Source organism: Ictidomys tridecemlineatus, chromosome 2 (genome assembly GCF_052094955.1).
Source record: "Ictidomys tridecemlineatus isolate mIctTri1 chromosome 2, mIctTri1.hap1, whole genome shotgun sequence".
Lineage (NCBI taxonomy): Eukaryota > Metazoa > Chordata > Mammalia > Rodentia > Sciuridae > Ictidomys > Ictidomys tridecemlineatus.
The window spans coordinates 210,016,068-210,032,885 of record NC_135478.1 but is presented as its reverse complement, the minus strand read 5'-3'; the positions used below and the strand labels follow the sequence as shown (position 1 = coordinate 210,032,885).

General features: G+C 35.7%; 1 protein-coding gene across 3 annotated transcripts in view; it reads left to right on the top strand.

Moving 5' to 3' along the window:
- Chchd3 (coiled-coil-helix-coiled-coil-helix domain containing 3) overlaps positions 1–16,818 on the top strand; it is a 267,688-nt gene that overhangs the window by 165,809 nt on the left and 85,061 nt on the right. For 2 of the 3 annotated variants that reach the window (XM_040291411.2, XM_021730373.3), the window contains exons 5-6: positions 8,619–8,633; positions 9,655–9,738. In XM_040291411.2, the coding sequence (XP_040147345.2) occupies positions 8,619–8,633; positions 9,655–9,738 (99 nt within the window). The remainder of the gene's footprint in view (positions 1–8,618; positions 8,634–9,654; positions 9,739–16,818) is intronic. The other variant, XM_005331087.4, reaches the window with a different exon arrangement.

Here is a 16,818-nt window from a genome sequence, read left to right as displayed (position 1 = left end):
TACCTAAGTGAAGCAGTTCTCAAGGGAATTGACACATGCAAACCACATGACCTCATCCTTAGTTTGCTAAAGTTTAACCTTCTGTTTAGACTGGAAGTTGACATCTGAGACTTGCTCACAGTTTGTTGTTTTGTTTTGTGTTAATTAGCAAATCAGATTACATGGGTAACAAAGAAAATGTGCCCTTCATATCATCTTTAAAGAGACCCTGCTGCGAAGGGTATCAGCCTGACCAACACTTTCTCAGAGCCCTGCTGGCCTTCCTCCTCTTTTCCCCATGGCAGGTGTCAGACCTGTAGCGTGGTCAGAGGTATCCTGCTTTGTCTTTCTGCTGCTCTCCTTCACCTTTCCCAGGTATTTCCTCATCATGAGCTGCCATTATATACAAGTGGTTTTGAAAATACTTTTAGAATAGTTTACATTAACTGTTGCAGAAAATCTTTAAGAATCTCTTTATGTTGAGAAGTGCTGAAAATAGCTACAAATATTTGACTAGTCATTTTTACATTCTCTTCCTTTAACTTCAAGTCAGCAGGAAGAAATAAAGCCAAAGTGATGGGAAATACACTCTGTTAAGAGGCAGGAATCCCAGAATCAATTCACTTTCTGACCTTAAAGAAATCTCTTCGCCAACAAGGAACTCGGAGCCTCACTTACTGTGTATAAAATGAACTCGATGAACTTGGGATGTGTTTTTCAGCTCTGGATGGGAAATAGATTGGAAGAGAAGTTGACTAGCCAATTGGTCTCAGTAGTGTGAACATTAAATCTAAATCTAAATTGAACAAATACAAGTTAATCCAAAGAACAGGCATTCAGGAGATATATAGTAATTGTCTTCATGTTATTGTCCAATTTATTTTTCTGATCAGCACCACCAAATACCTTGGCAAGGCAATGTAGTATAACTAGCATCTCTATGTCAGAGTGCTTCTGAGCTTTTTAACGTCCACACCAAAACAAGATTATATATAAGTGCCTGGAAATGGAACTTTTATTCCCCACAATATGGAATAAGAAGAGATACACATTTTAGTGTAATTGCACCTTAAATTATATAACTCCAAACTGCTTCATAGTCCTTCCCACTTTGTAATACAACAGCTGATTTAAAGTTAAGACCACCCTGCTGTTTATATGTAGTGTAGCATTTAATAGTTGATAGCACCAATCTATTCCATGGCTGAATTTGATAATAAAAGTCCCTCCCGCTCTCTGTCTATATAATTACATAGTAGTTTTATTGAATACTGTCTCTTTTACCACATTTTCTTCTTTCAGTTTTAATTCGTATCTTTGAAGTTCTTAAGCTCATTATTGATTTTTCTGACATAGAATCCTTATTTATTTTATAGAACATAGTCTTCTAGAACTTGGTTTTATATTCAGTTGCTGAATTTGACTCAACATGGTCTTTTAGACCTGATGCCTGTTTATTTCCACTTGTGTCTTTCATAAGCATGCAGTAGCTAAAGCCAATGTCATTAGAGAAGATAAAACTGCTTACTTGAGCCAATGTGGTAGCACAAGGTCTCTAATCCCAGCGGCTCCAGAGGCTGTGGCAGGAGGATTACAAGTCTCAGGCCAGCTGGGTAACTTAGAGAGATCCTGTCTCTAACTAAATAAATAAATAACAAGGTCTGGGGACGTAGTTCAGTGGTAGAGTGCTTGCATAGTATGCCTAAGGCCCTGGGTTCAATCCTTAGTAAAAAACAAAACACACCAAAAAAAACTTATTTGAGAATTACCAAACCCTCACAGTTGATTCAGCATTTATTTAATGTCCCTTAGATGTTGGGGATAGTGATGAGTATTCTTCTTCAGTGGGTGGTGGGAGAGGAGAGGTGGCGCTCCAGCACCTTTTAAGTTGAAATTTCATGTTGCTTTGTAACATGAAACTTGTAAGTTATAATGGAATCACAATATGCCTTGTTCTTAGGAATGATATATAAAATATTTAACAACAGCACAGCATCGTCACTGCCCAAGCAGAACAGATGTTAAACAACTAGTACCAGTTCTTGTGAACTAAATATCCATCCTGCCTGAACTGAATATCAGTTCACTAGATTGAATAACTTATGTGTGATTTAGGCCTCTATTTTAAAGGGAGCTCTGGAAAAGAGCGTGCTTATGTACCTGTTTTATACTTTTTCTTCTTATTTTGAAAATAATGAATTAAAATTTCCAATTTTCCCTCTTCCTGGGACATGATTCATCACTTTATACAGATGCGGCAACTCTTGCAGGTTTTGTACACTGCTTGCAATTCAGCTGTACTTCTGGGTTGTAATACAAACAGTCCCAGCCCAGGTCTCCAATACGTAAAGACATTTATTGAACAAAAATTTATTGGCAAGCAGGTACAAAATGATTCATAAGGCCTATTATGGGAACTCAGGGGCTTCCCAGTTTTCTGTTCCGTTAAGTGCTTTCTTTGCAGGAAAGGTTCCCCGGAGGTAAATGAGACTGCTGACAGTTGGCCTCAGACAAACAAGAATCCTTTTAAACAAGGGGTTTTCAATAGGGAAGAAAGGTTTAGGGAACTTTTATTAGTGTCTGGAGACACATCACCACTCAGGGTAAAGGGTGGCACTATTGGGCCATGCAGGTGAGAGGCCAGGAATGCTGCCAATCTCTTAAAAAGTGTGTACAAGATGGCTTCTACAACTATGAGTCATCTGATCCAAAACATCAGATGTGCCAAAAATGAGAGTCTCATTCTTAAGTGGATGGTTCGATGCAGGACCAGTTGGAGGTCAGTTCTGAGGTACCATCCCTAAGGTCCCTAAAGCCACAAGCCTTGTTGGAGTCTCATAATTCAATCATGCAACAGATGTAAGAATATCCTTGTAGTCTGATAACTAGCCCTTATAGCTTTCTCATGGCTTTTATTTTACCAGTAAGAACCCATATCTAGCATTTGTCACGGTAGTTAATGGACCATTTTCACTAGTAAAGTCCCATTTCTAACAGTTATTGTGCTAATTAGCAAAATATAATTGTTGATCCAGACATGGATAAATGAAGTCCCTTGTACCATCCCCTCTTCTCTTTGAGCTTCTAGTTTTGAGCCTTTGATAAGACTTGCTGATTGCTCCTGGCTTCTGTGTTTTTGAGTTACCTGCTGGCACCACCTTGTTCGGAGCTTAGCCTATGTAACATGTGCACGTGGTATCACACTGTGTGCACTGTAGTGTTTTCAAGTAAATCAGAGATTTCATCCCAGGAGCTGTGTCTGCTTGCTTTGTACAAATTCTTACCCCCCCCCAGTGCAGTTCATTTCAGTTCAACCACCCTGCACTGTTTCCTTTGCAGGAAGGATAGACACAGATTGAGCCAAGGTTATAAACAGAGAGGAGTAAAGACTTTTTCTTACCCCCAGAAGAGTTTAGAGTTAAGGAGAGGGACTAGAGGTGAGTGAACGTGTGTAATAGAAGACAAAGTCAAGAACAGGAGCCATACAAGATGGGGTGAAAGGGTTTATGAGATGAGAAAATGGGGTGACAGCCAGGGCTGTAACTTGGCAGAAACTACATGAAGTAATGTTCGAGGGCAGTTTTGAAACATGGGTGCTGGGATGGGTGGGTGCATGGTTGTAGGGTGATTTGTTAGAATCAGGATAATCATCAGGGTGGCCTATCTCCTCATTGGTGCGTTTCCTATTTCCTATTATATTAATAAGTTCTGACCAATGAAATTAAATTAGAAAATTGGAGATATAAATGTATGGTTTAACACTCCTCCCAAACTGTAGAATAAAGCTTATGAAATTGAAAGATAAGAATTCAGGTTTCATTTAGCATTTAATTTTGCTTCTATGGCAAGTACCGTGGTCTGTAAACTGAAATATAGAAAAATTTAAAGCACAATACCACCAGATCACTTTCAACCTTAAGTTTATATACTCTCTTTTTACTCATTGTTGGCTTCTCTTTTTAATTTCAAAAATCACCCATCTTTGTCTCTGCTTTCTTATCTCAAGAGAATGAGCAGTCATGCCCCTTAAGTAACAAAGGTTGTGTTCATTTGGCTCTTTCCAGCATGTGGTTAGTATGAAAAAACAGAAATGTAGACCTGGTTCTTAAAACTCTTTGGGGGAAGACAAGACAAGCAACAGGCTTGGCTCCAGCTCTGGGGGCTTGGGATTGAGTTCAGACCTCAGTCAGGTACAGAGGCTGTTAGAAGAGAGGGCAGCTGCCTCATCTTTGGCCAATGTCCAGCCTTTCTCAGGTATTACATGTTAGTCAACATCAGTGTAGTTTTCACGTTTCAGGCTGGGATTTGCTAGGAACTTAAGCTTATTCCTCTAAGTACTCCTTGAAAAGATGATAGTATTGATCATAGGCAAGGTGTCATCCAAGTTCACAGAGACGTGTTACCTTCTTGAAGGTCACCTTCTGGTGTGGTTTGTAAAACATTGCTTTAAGGATCATTCTTTGTTTATTAATACCACTTAATAAAGGGAGCCTTGTGTAACTTCTCATTTATAACAAAAGCCTAATATCCCACTAATTGAATACAGGCTACTTTATTCTTTTACGCCTAATTGATATTCACAATGATTATGTTCTGTGGCTTCCAAATGTAGTATTACTTAAAGTCTGTGATTCAGCCCCCTTTGATATTTCGGTTCTTTCTGTTTTATGCGAGCATATTTTTATTAGGTTCCCATATATTGCACCACACATGTAATTTTAACAAGGAATAAAGTTCTTTTCCTTGTCTTATTTGCTAATCTATCCAAATGCATTGTAAGATAGGTATAGATTTTGCCTGCCACACATTATCCATGTGATTATGAGTAATTAATCTTCCCGGCTCATTATATGTGTTTCAGAATGTTAAGAAATATAGAATAAAAGGGAATGTGGTTATAGGGCTTTCCTATTTAGAGTGATTTAGATTTGTTGTCCTTTCTTAATCCTAGTCATCTCAGGCTTCATAGTATCATCTCATGGAAAATCAAACAGGTACCTTCTGTTTTCTACCTTGAGTTTTAAAATTGAAGACTGATATTTCAAGGACTTGATCATTTAAAATATACAAGCTTTCCCATCGCACAGAACCCTGCCTTCATATGCCTTGTGCTTGATGGATGAAGTCATAGTATATTACCTTTGAGCTACGTGATTGTGATGTCATTGGGTTCCCAGGGTCATGCACTTTGCATTGTACCTTAGTCCTCAGGAGCAACCAGGACAGAAAGGCACAGTGATGCCGAGAAGTTTGCACCATGAACATTTACCTAAGAATTTATATGGGAAGGTAAAGCCATGTGTCATATCAACTAAAGTTTTCTCTTGCGTTGACTTCATGGATGCTTTCTTGTTGAGCACCTTTTAAATCTCTTCTGAGGAGAGACAAGACTTTAAGGAAGGAAATACACGTGTGCCTCATTTTTTAATCTAGCCACCAACACTGAGTTAAGACATCAGAATGTTTGTGTTAGATTCCTTAAAACGTGATTCCCTTGTTTTCTTTGTTTTTCTTGCCTGTTGGAAGCTCTAGATTTCCATAATGATCCACTTAAGCATATTCTATCACATTTTCAAGCCCAATCATGTTATCCCAAATTGAGCACGACCTGAAAACTAATCAGTATATGTTTCTTTCAGGAATAGCAAATAGGAGATGGGGGAAGACTTTCTACTCATCTTTCCCTCTGAAATGATTCTACCACAATAATAATGTTATAATCCTCTTTGTTTTTATTTGCTCATTTATGATTCTGTGCCTGTTAGAGAGTTTTGCAGAGAAGTTTCATTTCCTTGCAACTAGTTTACTGCTTGCCTTAAGTTGAGTGTGACTCTCCATTCTCTGCAGCTATTAGCTTAGTCAGTGTATTCTAGGCTTATTTAAGTTTCAGGATTCATATCCTGTGACTTTTCCTCCCAGCATCCCATTAACTGTTTCAAAGCAGTGTGCCATTAAAGTGTTGTGGCGTGATTCTTGCTTTGTTATTCTTCCCAGTGGATCTGAAACTATTGATTCTGTTGTAGTTGAGGAGATTTGTGACATTAGCCTATAGTTTGATGATGTTGGAAGTATCTTCTTTTTTGTGTCTTTAGTGTACCTGTCTGACTTTTTGGTGTGTTGCTTTAAAATTTATTTTAAGGATTATGTCTCAGAAAAGTAAATGAGAATATTTCTGTACCTCTTTGATTTAGGTTGTAATCAGCTCTTCACAATTAATTTGTTGGTTGGTGCAGTCTCCCCCAGTAGGCTCAGCATTATACTTGCAGTATTGAATTCTCTTAGTGTTTTCTAAATAATTATAATGGAATGTCCATTAGGGCCTCATTGCGTTTTCTGAAACTCTCACTGTGTGAACAAAAGATAAGGTTGTTTACTGCTAGCATTTTAACAGCCATGGTAGGCAATGCCATAGGTTGAATGGGAAAGAGAAGCAAGCGTGAATATATCCAGGGTTTAGGAAGTAAAATAATTTCCATGCTATGTGTAATTGTTCAAGTTGTTAAAATTTTGGAATTATAAAGTATAATTACTTAATAGTTTACTCTTTTGCAATTCTATACCATATTACATTTCCATCTCATAGTCAAAGATACATGTATTAATATTGATGTTTAAAAGATAATTTTTCTCATTACAGAAGTAATAATTTTATTATGGAAAACAGAGAAGAGTCCAGATGACATATGTCTCCTTGTGCATATCATAATCTCTGTAAACATTTTAGCATAGTTTATACTTTTCCCTCTTAGGGTACTAGGTTCTCATGCTTCTCTGTTCCTCCTCTGCCTCCCTCCCCATCATTCCCTGTCCGATCCAAGAATTTACTGTACATGCCATTTGATGACTTGTTTTTTCCCCCATTTAATATTTTTGAGTTATAAAATTAATTCTCATGCAATATCACTTATTAATTTTTGTTAATATTTGATCCTGTAACTGGACCAAAATTTTTATAATAAATTTTCTATTGTTAGAGCATATCTTATTTCCCCAGACTTCTGTTGTTCCCACTTTGTAGTTGGTTTATATAAAGCTGGTTGCATTTTCTTAGATATGGATTCTTCTCTACTTTTCTTAATATTTGCTATGATTCAATGCCTGAAAGTAAAATTTGCCACATGATAAAATTAGCAATAGCTTTTATATACACATGTATTTATATTTCATAAATTTTAGTATGCTTAATTTATATTTGCTTTAAATTTTGTATAATTAAATTCATTCTTTTTGATACGTAGCTTTGAATTTCAACAAATGCATACAATTGTATAACCACCACATTCAGGAAAAAATAATCCGATTCTTACCTTAACAAATTCTTTTCTTTTGTTCCTTGACTAAAAAGTATGTTTATTATTAATTCTGGAAACATAAATAAGCAAAATTAAGAAAGTGGAAACTATCCTAAGCCTACCACCATGCTGTGACTTCTTTGGACACGTTGTAGAATATCATTCTGGTCTTTTTCCCCTTCCCCCTTTCCTATTTAAAAGAGGTCATACTGACTTTCTGTTTATAATCTTCTTCTTTTTTCCCATTTTTATTTAGTGTATTTTGAGTACAGGTACTGCTTAACTATTGAATTAGTTTGGGGTTTTGTTTCTTTGTAGTTCTCAACAAGCCTGTAATGAACATCTTTGCATATTGCCATAATTATTTAAGAAGTGCTAGAAGTAGAGTGTTTAGATGTTAGTGCATAGATACATATTGAAGACCTACTACTTTTTCAGTCTGTCAAATTGTTTTATAAAACACTTATACCAACTTACATTCTGACCATACATTATATAGGAGACAGTGTTTTTCTGACTCTTGCCAATACTAATTATTATAATTTTGTCAGTTTAATAGAGGATAAGGTAACCTTATTTTAATTTGCTTTCTCTGATTTCCTGTGCTGTTGGTTGGTTTTGTTTTCATGTGTTTATATTTGTAATTTGGTGTGTGTGTGTGTGTGTGTGTGTGTGTGTGTGTGTGTGTGTGTGTATTCCCAGTGTATTTTTCTTTTGGTTTTTATTTTCGCAGTGGGGTGGGGTGGGAATTTGGGGGGGGGGATAAAGGCTTTTTAAGGGCTTTATATATTAATAACTTTAACTGTCACAGTACATGCTGAAATTTCTTTTCCTTTTTTTTCCCTTTGCTTATTCTGTTGATTTTGAGATTTTTTGAGTGTTTTCTTAATTTATATTTTGGGCATGTATATTGAGTTTAGAGAAGTCTCTTCTCTTTATTTAATCTTTACATTTTTTTTCTCTCTTTGTATGTCAAAACTTTCTTCTGTATTTATGTATTCTTTTATATTCCTAACAGACTAGTAAATTTTTATATTGTTGCACCAAGAAACCTAGATTATGTACTTGCATTTGAATGTATTTTTATATAATTCTAATGTTGTATTTGTTTCTATTTATTCATTTGCTTTCAATTAGCACAAACTTTTCATTGAAATTTTGTATTTAAACTGTAAAAGCACAGTGACATTTAAATGTGTCTCAAGTTCAGCATCTCCTCTTATTATTTCCCCATTGGCTTTTTTGGTTTGCATTTTATATATTATTCATCAAATTTCTCTGTGAAATTGGAAAAAATAGTACTTACATTGTTAAATAACTGTTTGTTTGTTTTTTAACATGCTGCAGGATATTGAAGACAAAGTAAGTAACAAAACAGCCTACGATTCTGCAAGTGAAATCACCCAAAATAAGCAGGTAGTTGAGAGGACAGGCACTCAAATGGATCGAGCCAGATGATACTGATCTCTTTACCAAATAATTGGCATGTATGCAAGAATGGGAATGCCCAAACACATTTATTTCTTACAAGTTGTAAGACATGTTAGACATGTGGTTAGCATTCACTGAACAAAAAAATGTGAAAATTCTAACTCAGGTGAGATAAGGAGATTTCTTCTGACCTGGATAAAGGCAGATAAACATAATCCAGATACCAACAACAGTTTAAGAAGTACTTAAAAAAAATTATTTTGAAAAAAATTCCATAAGTAGCCATCTTTACTAATTTTTCAAAGATCAAAAATATTTGATTGCCTATGTTTTAATTTTGTAAAATAAGGTCTTATAAATTAGAAGTAACATAACTAAATGTTTTAAAATTACTTATTAATTTCAGTTATTATTATTTTTAATTATTAAAATAGTTAAAATAGTTTTGGATTGTTGGTCCCCTAAGCTGCTGTTTCATAAACAAGGAAATAGAATACTACATATATTTACAGGCAGGTTTCACTAGGTAATTTCAGAGTTCTTAAACATAAGGTTTATAGACAAAATGTTATGTAGACATTTTGCTATATTTCAAGGTTAGTAATTATATATCCTGGAATAAAAATTAAAAGTTTTATTGTGTAAAATATTAATCCTTAAAATTACTCTTCAAAAGAGAATTGTGCTGTATCCTGACATTTTCAAATACATTTGGACAAAGTAGGACACAGCTGTTACAGTAAAAAATAATAACAATAACACAATGCAGACTCATTCTTTACATTTAAATACAGCAATCATCATCATATTAATATTTTTCTATGGAAGAGACCTAATAGATTGCAAAAATTGTCAGCTTTGTGTACTTATTTCTAATGCAATTTGTACTTGACTTTTGCTTTGCTGTTGCTGCTTTTTCTTGATATAGTATATTCCTCATTTCTTTTTTTAGGTTAAGCAGCTGGAAGAGAAAGACCGATTGATAAAGAAGCAGGATGCGTTCTACAAAGAGCAGCTGGCTAGACTGGAGGAGAGGGTATGGCTATTTCTTGTCATTGCTTCTCTTCTCTCACTACATCTGTAGCTTTCCTAAATATTTATTTAAAAATCAATAAATTAGAACTAAACTGCTTTTACTCATTTAAAAAGTGGCCAGGAAATGAAGAGACCAAGCAGGTAGGCCATTCTCTCTGGGAATGTCATTTCTTTGGTCATTTTTGTTAGGGTTGTATTATTGACTCATTGATACATTTTACCATACAAGAACTGTCCCGAATATTTTCCCTAATTCAGTCTGTTTGTATCTGCATTGCCTCCAGGTGAAGCAGAGAATGCTACTCTTAACTCCTCTAAATGCTGAGTAAACTTAAGTTTGTTTGTAGAAGTAGTCCTCATTTAAAGGATACGTTGTCACTATGAAACTCAGTTTCATTGCATTTCTGGCTAAGAAATGAATGTCTCCTTCAAGAATGGTGATAGAGGCCAAATAGTAGGACTTGAGGAAAAGATTTGTGAAAAAAGAAGTCAGTCTAGTTGGCATGGATCTAGAGTTGGGAGACACAATGAAGGGAACTAGAACTGGAAGGAAAGAAGGCAGTATGTTTAAGAATGAAGTTTGTGCCCCTCCTCAGTCCCCTGTTCAATGAAGTAGACCACTTGTCTAGGTTAATTTTATACATAGACCATAAGTTTACAGAGTGGATAGGCTCTCTCTCTTCGTTTTGATTGACTTCCAAAATTTGATTTGTTAAGAATATGATATTTGACAAAAAAGTTAAATAAAAAAGTAGGAAATAAATTCCCAGACTTCGCTCGGTATAGTTATGTTTCTATTAAATGTGTCTTAGCATCTCCGTATGTCACTGGTTTGCCTTCTTCCCGAATGGAGACACCATTTTGTCAATTGTTCTGCAGGTATCTACTTAAGCACCTTAAGTATATATGTCAGGTCCTGTCTAGTGCCAAAGGTATCCTAGTGAAGAAAATAAACTAACCATCTGCTCTGATGGAACTTAAATTCAATTGAAAATCATTATACATGTTGAATGGCAGGATGGATAATATGGGGAACAATAATTAACTGGAAAAGGGCCAATGTGTAGGCGTGAAGTTGGGTGAAGAGGAAGGCCTACCTAAAAAGATGGCATTTGGTGTCTTCTCTGATACACGGATGCTGATTCATAATGGGGATGGGGTGGGGAGAAGCACAGAAGGACTAGATGAGCTTTAGATAGGGTGAAGGGGAAGGAGGAGAAGCAGGGGTACGGGGGTAGGAAAGACAGTGGAATGAAATGAGCATCGTTACCCTAAGTACGTGTATGACAAAATGAATGGTGTTAAACCAGAGACAAGAAAAATTGTGCTCTATTTGTATAACATGAATTGCATTCTGTTGTCATATATAACTAATTAGAATAAATAAAAATTAAAAATTAAAAAAAAAGATGACATTTGGGAAGAGGCCTGTCATACTAGGGAAGCAAGCCAATGTCACAGCCCTGATTACAAGGGAATTCTTGGTAAGTTGGAAGGCCAGGGGTTTTGTAATTTGGCTGCTATCTTGGCAAGAATTTTGAAGCACAGGAGACTTGGTAAGAGAATGAATTCCTAACGTGGCATGTGCCAGCTGAGTAACTTACAGCATCTTACTTAACTTCTGTTTCCTCACTGTAGAAGGAAGGTACATTAGTTCTTACCTCACTAACCTGTTAAAATGAACTAATACTCATAATGCATCTGTAATAGTGTCCAGTCTGAGGTCACCACTCAGTCTATGGCTGTTATTTTGTTTGCATACTTCAAAGCAATATACCTGACACAGAACTTGCAAATATTACCTGAATAAATGAATGCAAGTGAAAGTTTCTGAGATGATAGTTTTCTTTGCTATTAAGTTTTACTGTGTTAGGTGCCTTATGAGTTTGTCTTTAATCTCTGTAGGGTACAAGAAAAGACATTGCACTTTAATCTCTGTAGGGTACAAGAAAAGACATTGCAAAATGTTTCCGTTTCTCATAGATCTATCCATTTGAGAGAGTTCAGTGATTCTTACAAGGCTCTAAGGATTTTCTTGAGGCAGATTAAGGCTGGCTGCTCAGCAAGTAAAGTACTGTGTTCAGTCTCGAGTAAACCAAGGGTAGAAGACCACATGGACATGGTACGGTGAGGTCCTCTCATACAAATCTAATAATATACAATATATATATTGTGATTAGTGTCTTCTTACAGAAGCAAGATGTTTTTGAAGATCAGGCTGAAAAATAGTTACTAAGGGCTTTAAAATGCAATCTGAGGAGTATCACTGGGGTGGAATGGTTTCTCTACTATCAGTAAATACTTAACTTCTTGTTTAGTAACATAGAAGAAATAATGTTAGACTAGGAGTCAGAGGGCAAGGTTTTGTCACTTCATCTTCTGTGGTTTTTTTGTCTGTAGGATAGGGATACTGCTCTGTACCTTGCTCATCTTTGTGGGTCATGGGGGTAGCGGGGAGCTACATAAGGTAACCTATAGGAAGACTTCTTGAAAACTGACAAGAGTTTAACAAATTTGAGCTATTGCCAATGACAGAATGTTGCTTACTTTCATTATGTGCAAGATCCTAATAATCATAAAATTAGTGTTATCCAATTTTCTCATGTCTTCTGCCCACATCTATAAAGTCCTATTTTTGTTAATTATTGACATTTCTAGAATAACTAAGTTCAATTTTTTTGCAGTTGAAATTCATCAAAGACATTTAGGTCTTTAGTGATGAAGTATTTTCTAGACTTAATACAAAAGATTGTAAAGAAATGTTATATTGTTCTAGTAGTGAAGGGTCTAGAACCATTTCTATTAGGACTTCCACATATACATTGTGTTAAAAGATATGAAAGTGCTAAAGCCAATAGTATATAATGTGAAAAAAAATGTAATGGTGATATTATTAAGTTGCAGAATCATTTAACTTACTCTGAAATCCAGGTTGCTGTGGTTTAAAAGTTAACATAAGCACATATCTTTCTTTTAACCAAATGAAATGACAAAACCTTCAAGTTGATACTGAGTTATGTATTTTTAGTAGAGAAGAGGGGAGATGTCAACAAGCCTTTGACAGAATTCATTCCAAGGATGAACCCCTACATGAGCTTACCATCTGCCTATCAACTAGATTGACAAAAGACAGTAACATTAAAAGTTTTTGGTGACTTATCATCTTATTAGTTCATCTATTTTCACTGATGTGATGCAGATTTCTTTTGATATGAACCAGAGACTACTATGCATATGAAGTACATTCAGTTCTGTAATATAGCTTGGTTCTTTTCTTGGATCTATTTCAATAAACTCTTCATCAGTTAGTAATTCCCATGTGACTCTGCTGCTTTATTTGCATTAGCTAGTCCACCAGGAGTCTGAGATAATTTCTCCCTTATTACGCTTGTGAAGTGTAATAAATATCTTTGAACCGGTATTCAAAAGCAGGAACTCTTTACTGGAAAGAAGGTGAATGGCATTCAAAAATCCTTATTTCCCAGTCAAATGTTGCTACCTTATCAAACCACATTGGTATAGATGTGAAAGTAAACTTAAAAAAAAAAAAATAGTAAAGGTGTCCCAGTTAGGTATGTGACCAAAAGGGACTTAGACAATATTTTTTCCTTCTTGTTGATGTAAGTGACTTGAAGAATATTAATTCCTGGTTTGTGATTTGCTTAGAGGAAGTCCAGAGCAGTCTTCAAAAAGAAGACTGAAATGTTTTTAAGGAGACTTCCCTCAATCTCTGAGGGGATTTATAATTTGGTTTTCCAACTATTAAGATATAATTGACAAATCCATAATGCCTTAATACTTCTCTTTACAATGCCCCATTATATTTGTAATAATGTGATTAGTTACGAGGATTTATCTTGTATACTTCTGGAGGGCAGATCTCATTTTATTTTGTTATCCTCTACAGTTGACACATAGTAGGAGTACAGTGAATGAATCTGAGATTTACTAAACTTAACCATTCAGTTATATCTAAACAATGAGTGTAGATGTTTTAAATATTCATAAAATGTTTAGCATTTTCTTCCTTCTTTAATAATTTAAATCTCTCTTATATGAAAGTCAAGTTTAACTTTGAGTATTTTGGTGTCATAGATAACATCATCATTATTATAGTAGATAATAGGCACATGTATAGAACATTTATGTGGTGTTAGATACTTTGCATGAATTATCTCAGTTTATCCTCAGAAATCCCCATGAGGGGCCTACCATCCTACTGTTTAGGCAAAGATCCTGAGGCTTAAATTTGCCCAAGAATATATAGCCCAAATGTGATAAAACTGGAGCTGAGCCGCTTCAAGACCTGAGCTTTTAGCCACCACTAATGTTATCTTTTAAACATGTATTTGTTCTGTACTTAAGATCTTAAATCCTGCTGATTGTAGTGCCAGTTCTTTGGGTGGTAGGTTAGCTCCTTCTGGCTTCTGATACAACTTTTTAGGCCCCAGGTCTTATAATTTGATTATTGCTACCTCGTAGTCTGAAAGCATTACACATCAAAAATATATGACTTTACCCCAGGATTTGGTAGTTCCAGGTAAACTTGGACCAAAAGGGAATACATAAGTTCTCACACCTAGCAATCTATAGCATGATATGCCTAAGAGTTGTTTTAATATCTAGCTGTGCTTATTTCACTTTAAAGTAAGAAATTTATAGCCATTTGAACGGTTTGAAACTTCTTGAGATGCTCATTCATTTGCTCATACTTTCACAGTGTTGCTGTAGCATAGTCATTTCATCTTCTAGGAAAAAAAACCATTTTGTTTTAGTTTTGCTAAATTGTTCTAGGGTTATTTCCTTAGAGTCTGGATTGTTTGCATGTTCATGAGGAAAAATGTGTATTTTCCAGTAGTCTGAGGGTCCTGGGGGAGGGAAGCCAGAGGAAAGCTCTCAGCTGGAGTCCAAGATGGCCCAATTCACAGATTTCCCCGGGATCTTCCAGGACGAAGGCCTCTGCCTCCCCAAGGCATCATAAAGACTTGATTCTGAGAGTGGTGTGTCTTGCATGTGAATCTTCTCAATTATAAACCTGAATTAATTAGTGATACTGAATCCACTTTGCTCTTGGCCTTTCTAAGGTTGGTGGGGTTTGGCACAGCATGAAGGGGAATATAAAAGCCTTAGTGGCATGAGTTCCTGAGGGAGACCAGAGAAGCTTAATGAAGTAGTTATAAAACTCAGACCAACCGGTCATGTGGGGCGTGTCTTGCTCTCAATGTACAGACTCAGGATTTCACCAGTCAACTGCATATACACTGCAGTCAACCCCCTGGAACTGAGGGAGAAAGAGAATAAGGCAAAGAGGCTGGGCAAAAAGAATAAGGCACAGAGGCTGGTGAAAAATTAGTCACCCTTAAGATGAAAAGTATATTACTAGATTGTCACCTGTGGAGAGAGTTGCTAATTAAATCCTAAGGTCATGCTTACATCAAATGAGCAATTTTTAAAAGTCTCCCACCTTTGGTGGGTGATATATCTTCTATTGCATCACAAAGTGTTGGACTCTTCTGTATGATTAATTGGCTTTTTGATTGTTTGACTTCTTTGTCAATTAATACCTTTGTTTCTGTGTTCCTCTACAGAAAGCAGGGGGGACAGGTGGATAATGCCAACATTGATAATAAAAAGAAATGACAATAGAACAATTTATTGTCAGCCCAATATACTCTTTATGGAGAGAAATTATGATGTAGTTTTACTACCAGTTGAAGTCGGCCATAAAATATTTCCATATGTAGCTGGATTAACACATGCTAGAATCAGATCACTAACAATGAGACACTTAAAATACAAATAATCTATCTTGGGGAGAGGTAGGAAGATAAATTAATAATAATAAGAAGAAGAATAGTTTTAGGGTTAAGAAATAAAACATTTAATATTTTTCTACTAAAATGCTTTCTAAACAATTGTCAATGATTTCAGGTCATGGAGTAACTCTTTTTGGCCATGTAATGTGAGATAAGAAATTTAACCCAATAGCTAAAAGCATCTACTAAATATGCCTGCCTAGGTCATACTAGTTTGCACTTGCCAACCTAGAGACATCTATTCTTTTACACTTGGAAATTTTGTGCTGGCTTCCTCATTCATGTTGAAATCAGAAGAGATTCCCCTAGTTTCTCTAGTTACTAGGAGTTGCAGAAGCAGATGAAGTTCTCTGGTCCATGAATTTGGACATTAAAGCAGTAGAAGCCAATTTTGCTTTTAATTATAATGTCATTACAAGCAACAGAGATTTGAGCAAATCTGCTTGGAACATGTACATTGAGTTACTCTCAATTTTTTTATTGTTAACAAATAATGGTAATAATAAATGCTTTTAAATGTTAACTCTTGGGCAAGAAAATTAATAAAGCCTAGGATCACCATATCTTTGTTAATATAATTGACACAGTTATATATAATTTGGGTGCAAAGACTGAACCATTTTGCCTCTTACCTGCTTTCTTAAGGGAGGTTTCCTATTGCAGATATTTTCAAAAGTAGCAAGAATATGGGCTTCCCCCACTCCCCTATTTCATTCTCTGGGAAAAAAAAATCAATACAGTTTAGTGGATATGGTGGTCTTATCCTTAATTCATTATTCAACAAATCCTCCAAGCACATTGGCTTTTCTTTTAACCTCTGAAATTTCGAATGGGAAATGTGGTTTGAGTAACCTTGAATTGCTTTTTTAATCTGGCTTTAGGGATATGAAACTTACATTTTTTTCAGGGGTGAGCTTTAAAAGTGCATGCCGTTAAAATGATCCCCTTAACTGGAGCCAGTTTTTCTATGTCTAACTATAGAGGAAAGATTTGCAAATCATGGGATCAGCACTTAATTTGGGGCTCTATTTACCATGTCGGCTGTCAAGAAGTATTAACCTTAAGGTAAGAAGAGAACATGGAGCACAAAGCTCTGAGCTGATGGCGCACAGTACACCAGGTATTAAATAGCATTATCCATCCTGCTTGCTACAGTAAATAGGATTTCACTATTATGATGTGTCAGGGCTTTCACTGAAATCAAATTTACAAGACACTAAACTGCCATCCTCTCTGCTGAGCAGCTTTATTCTGGGATCTTGCTT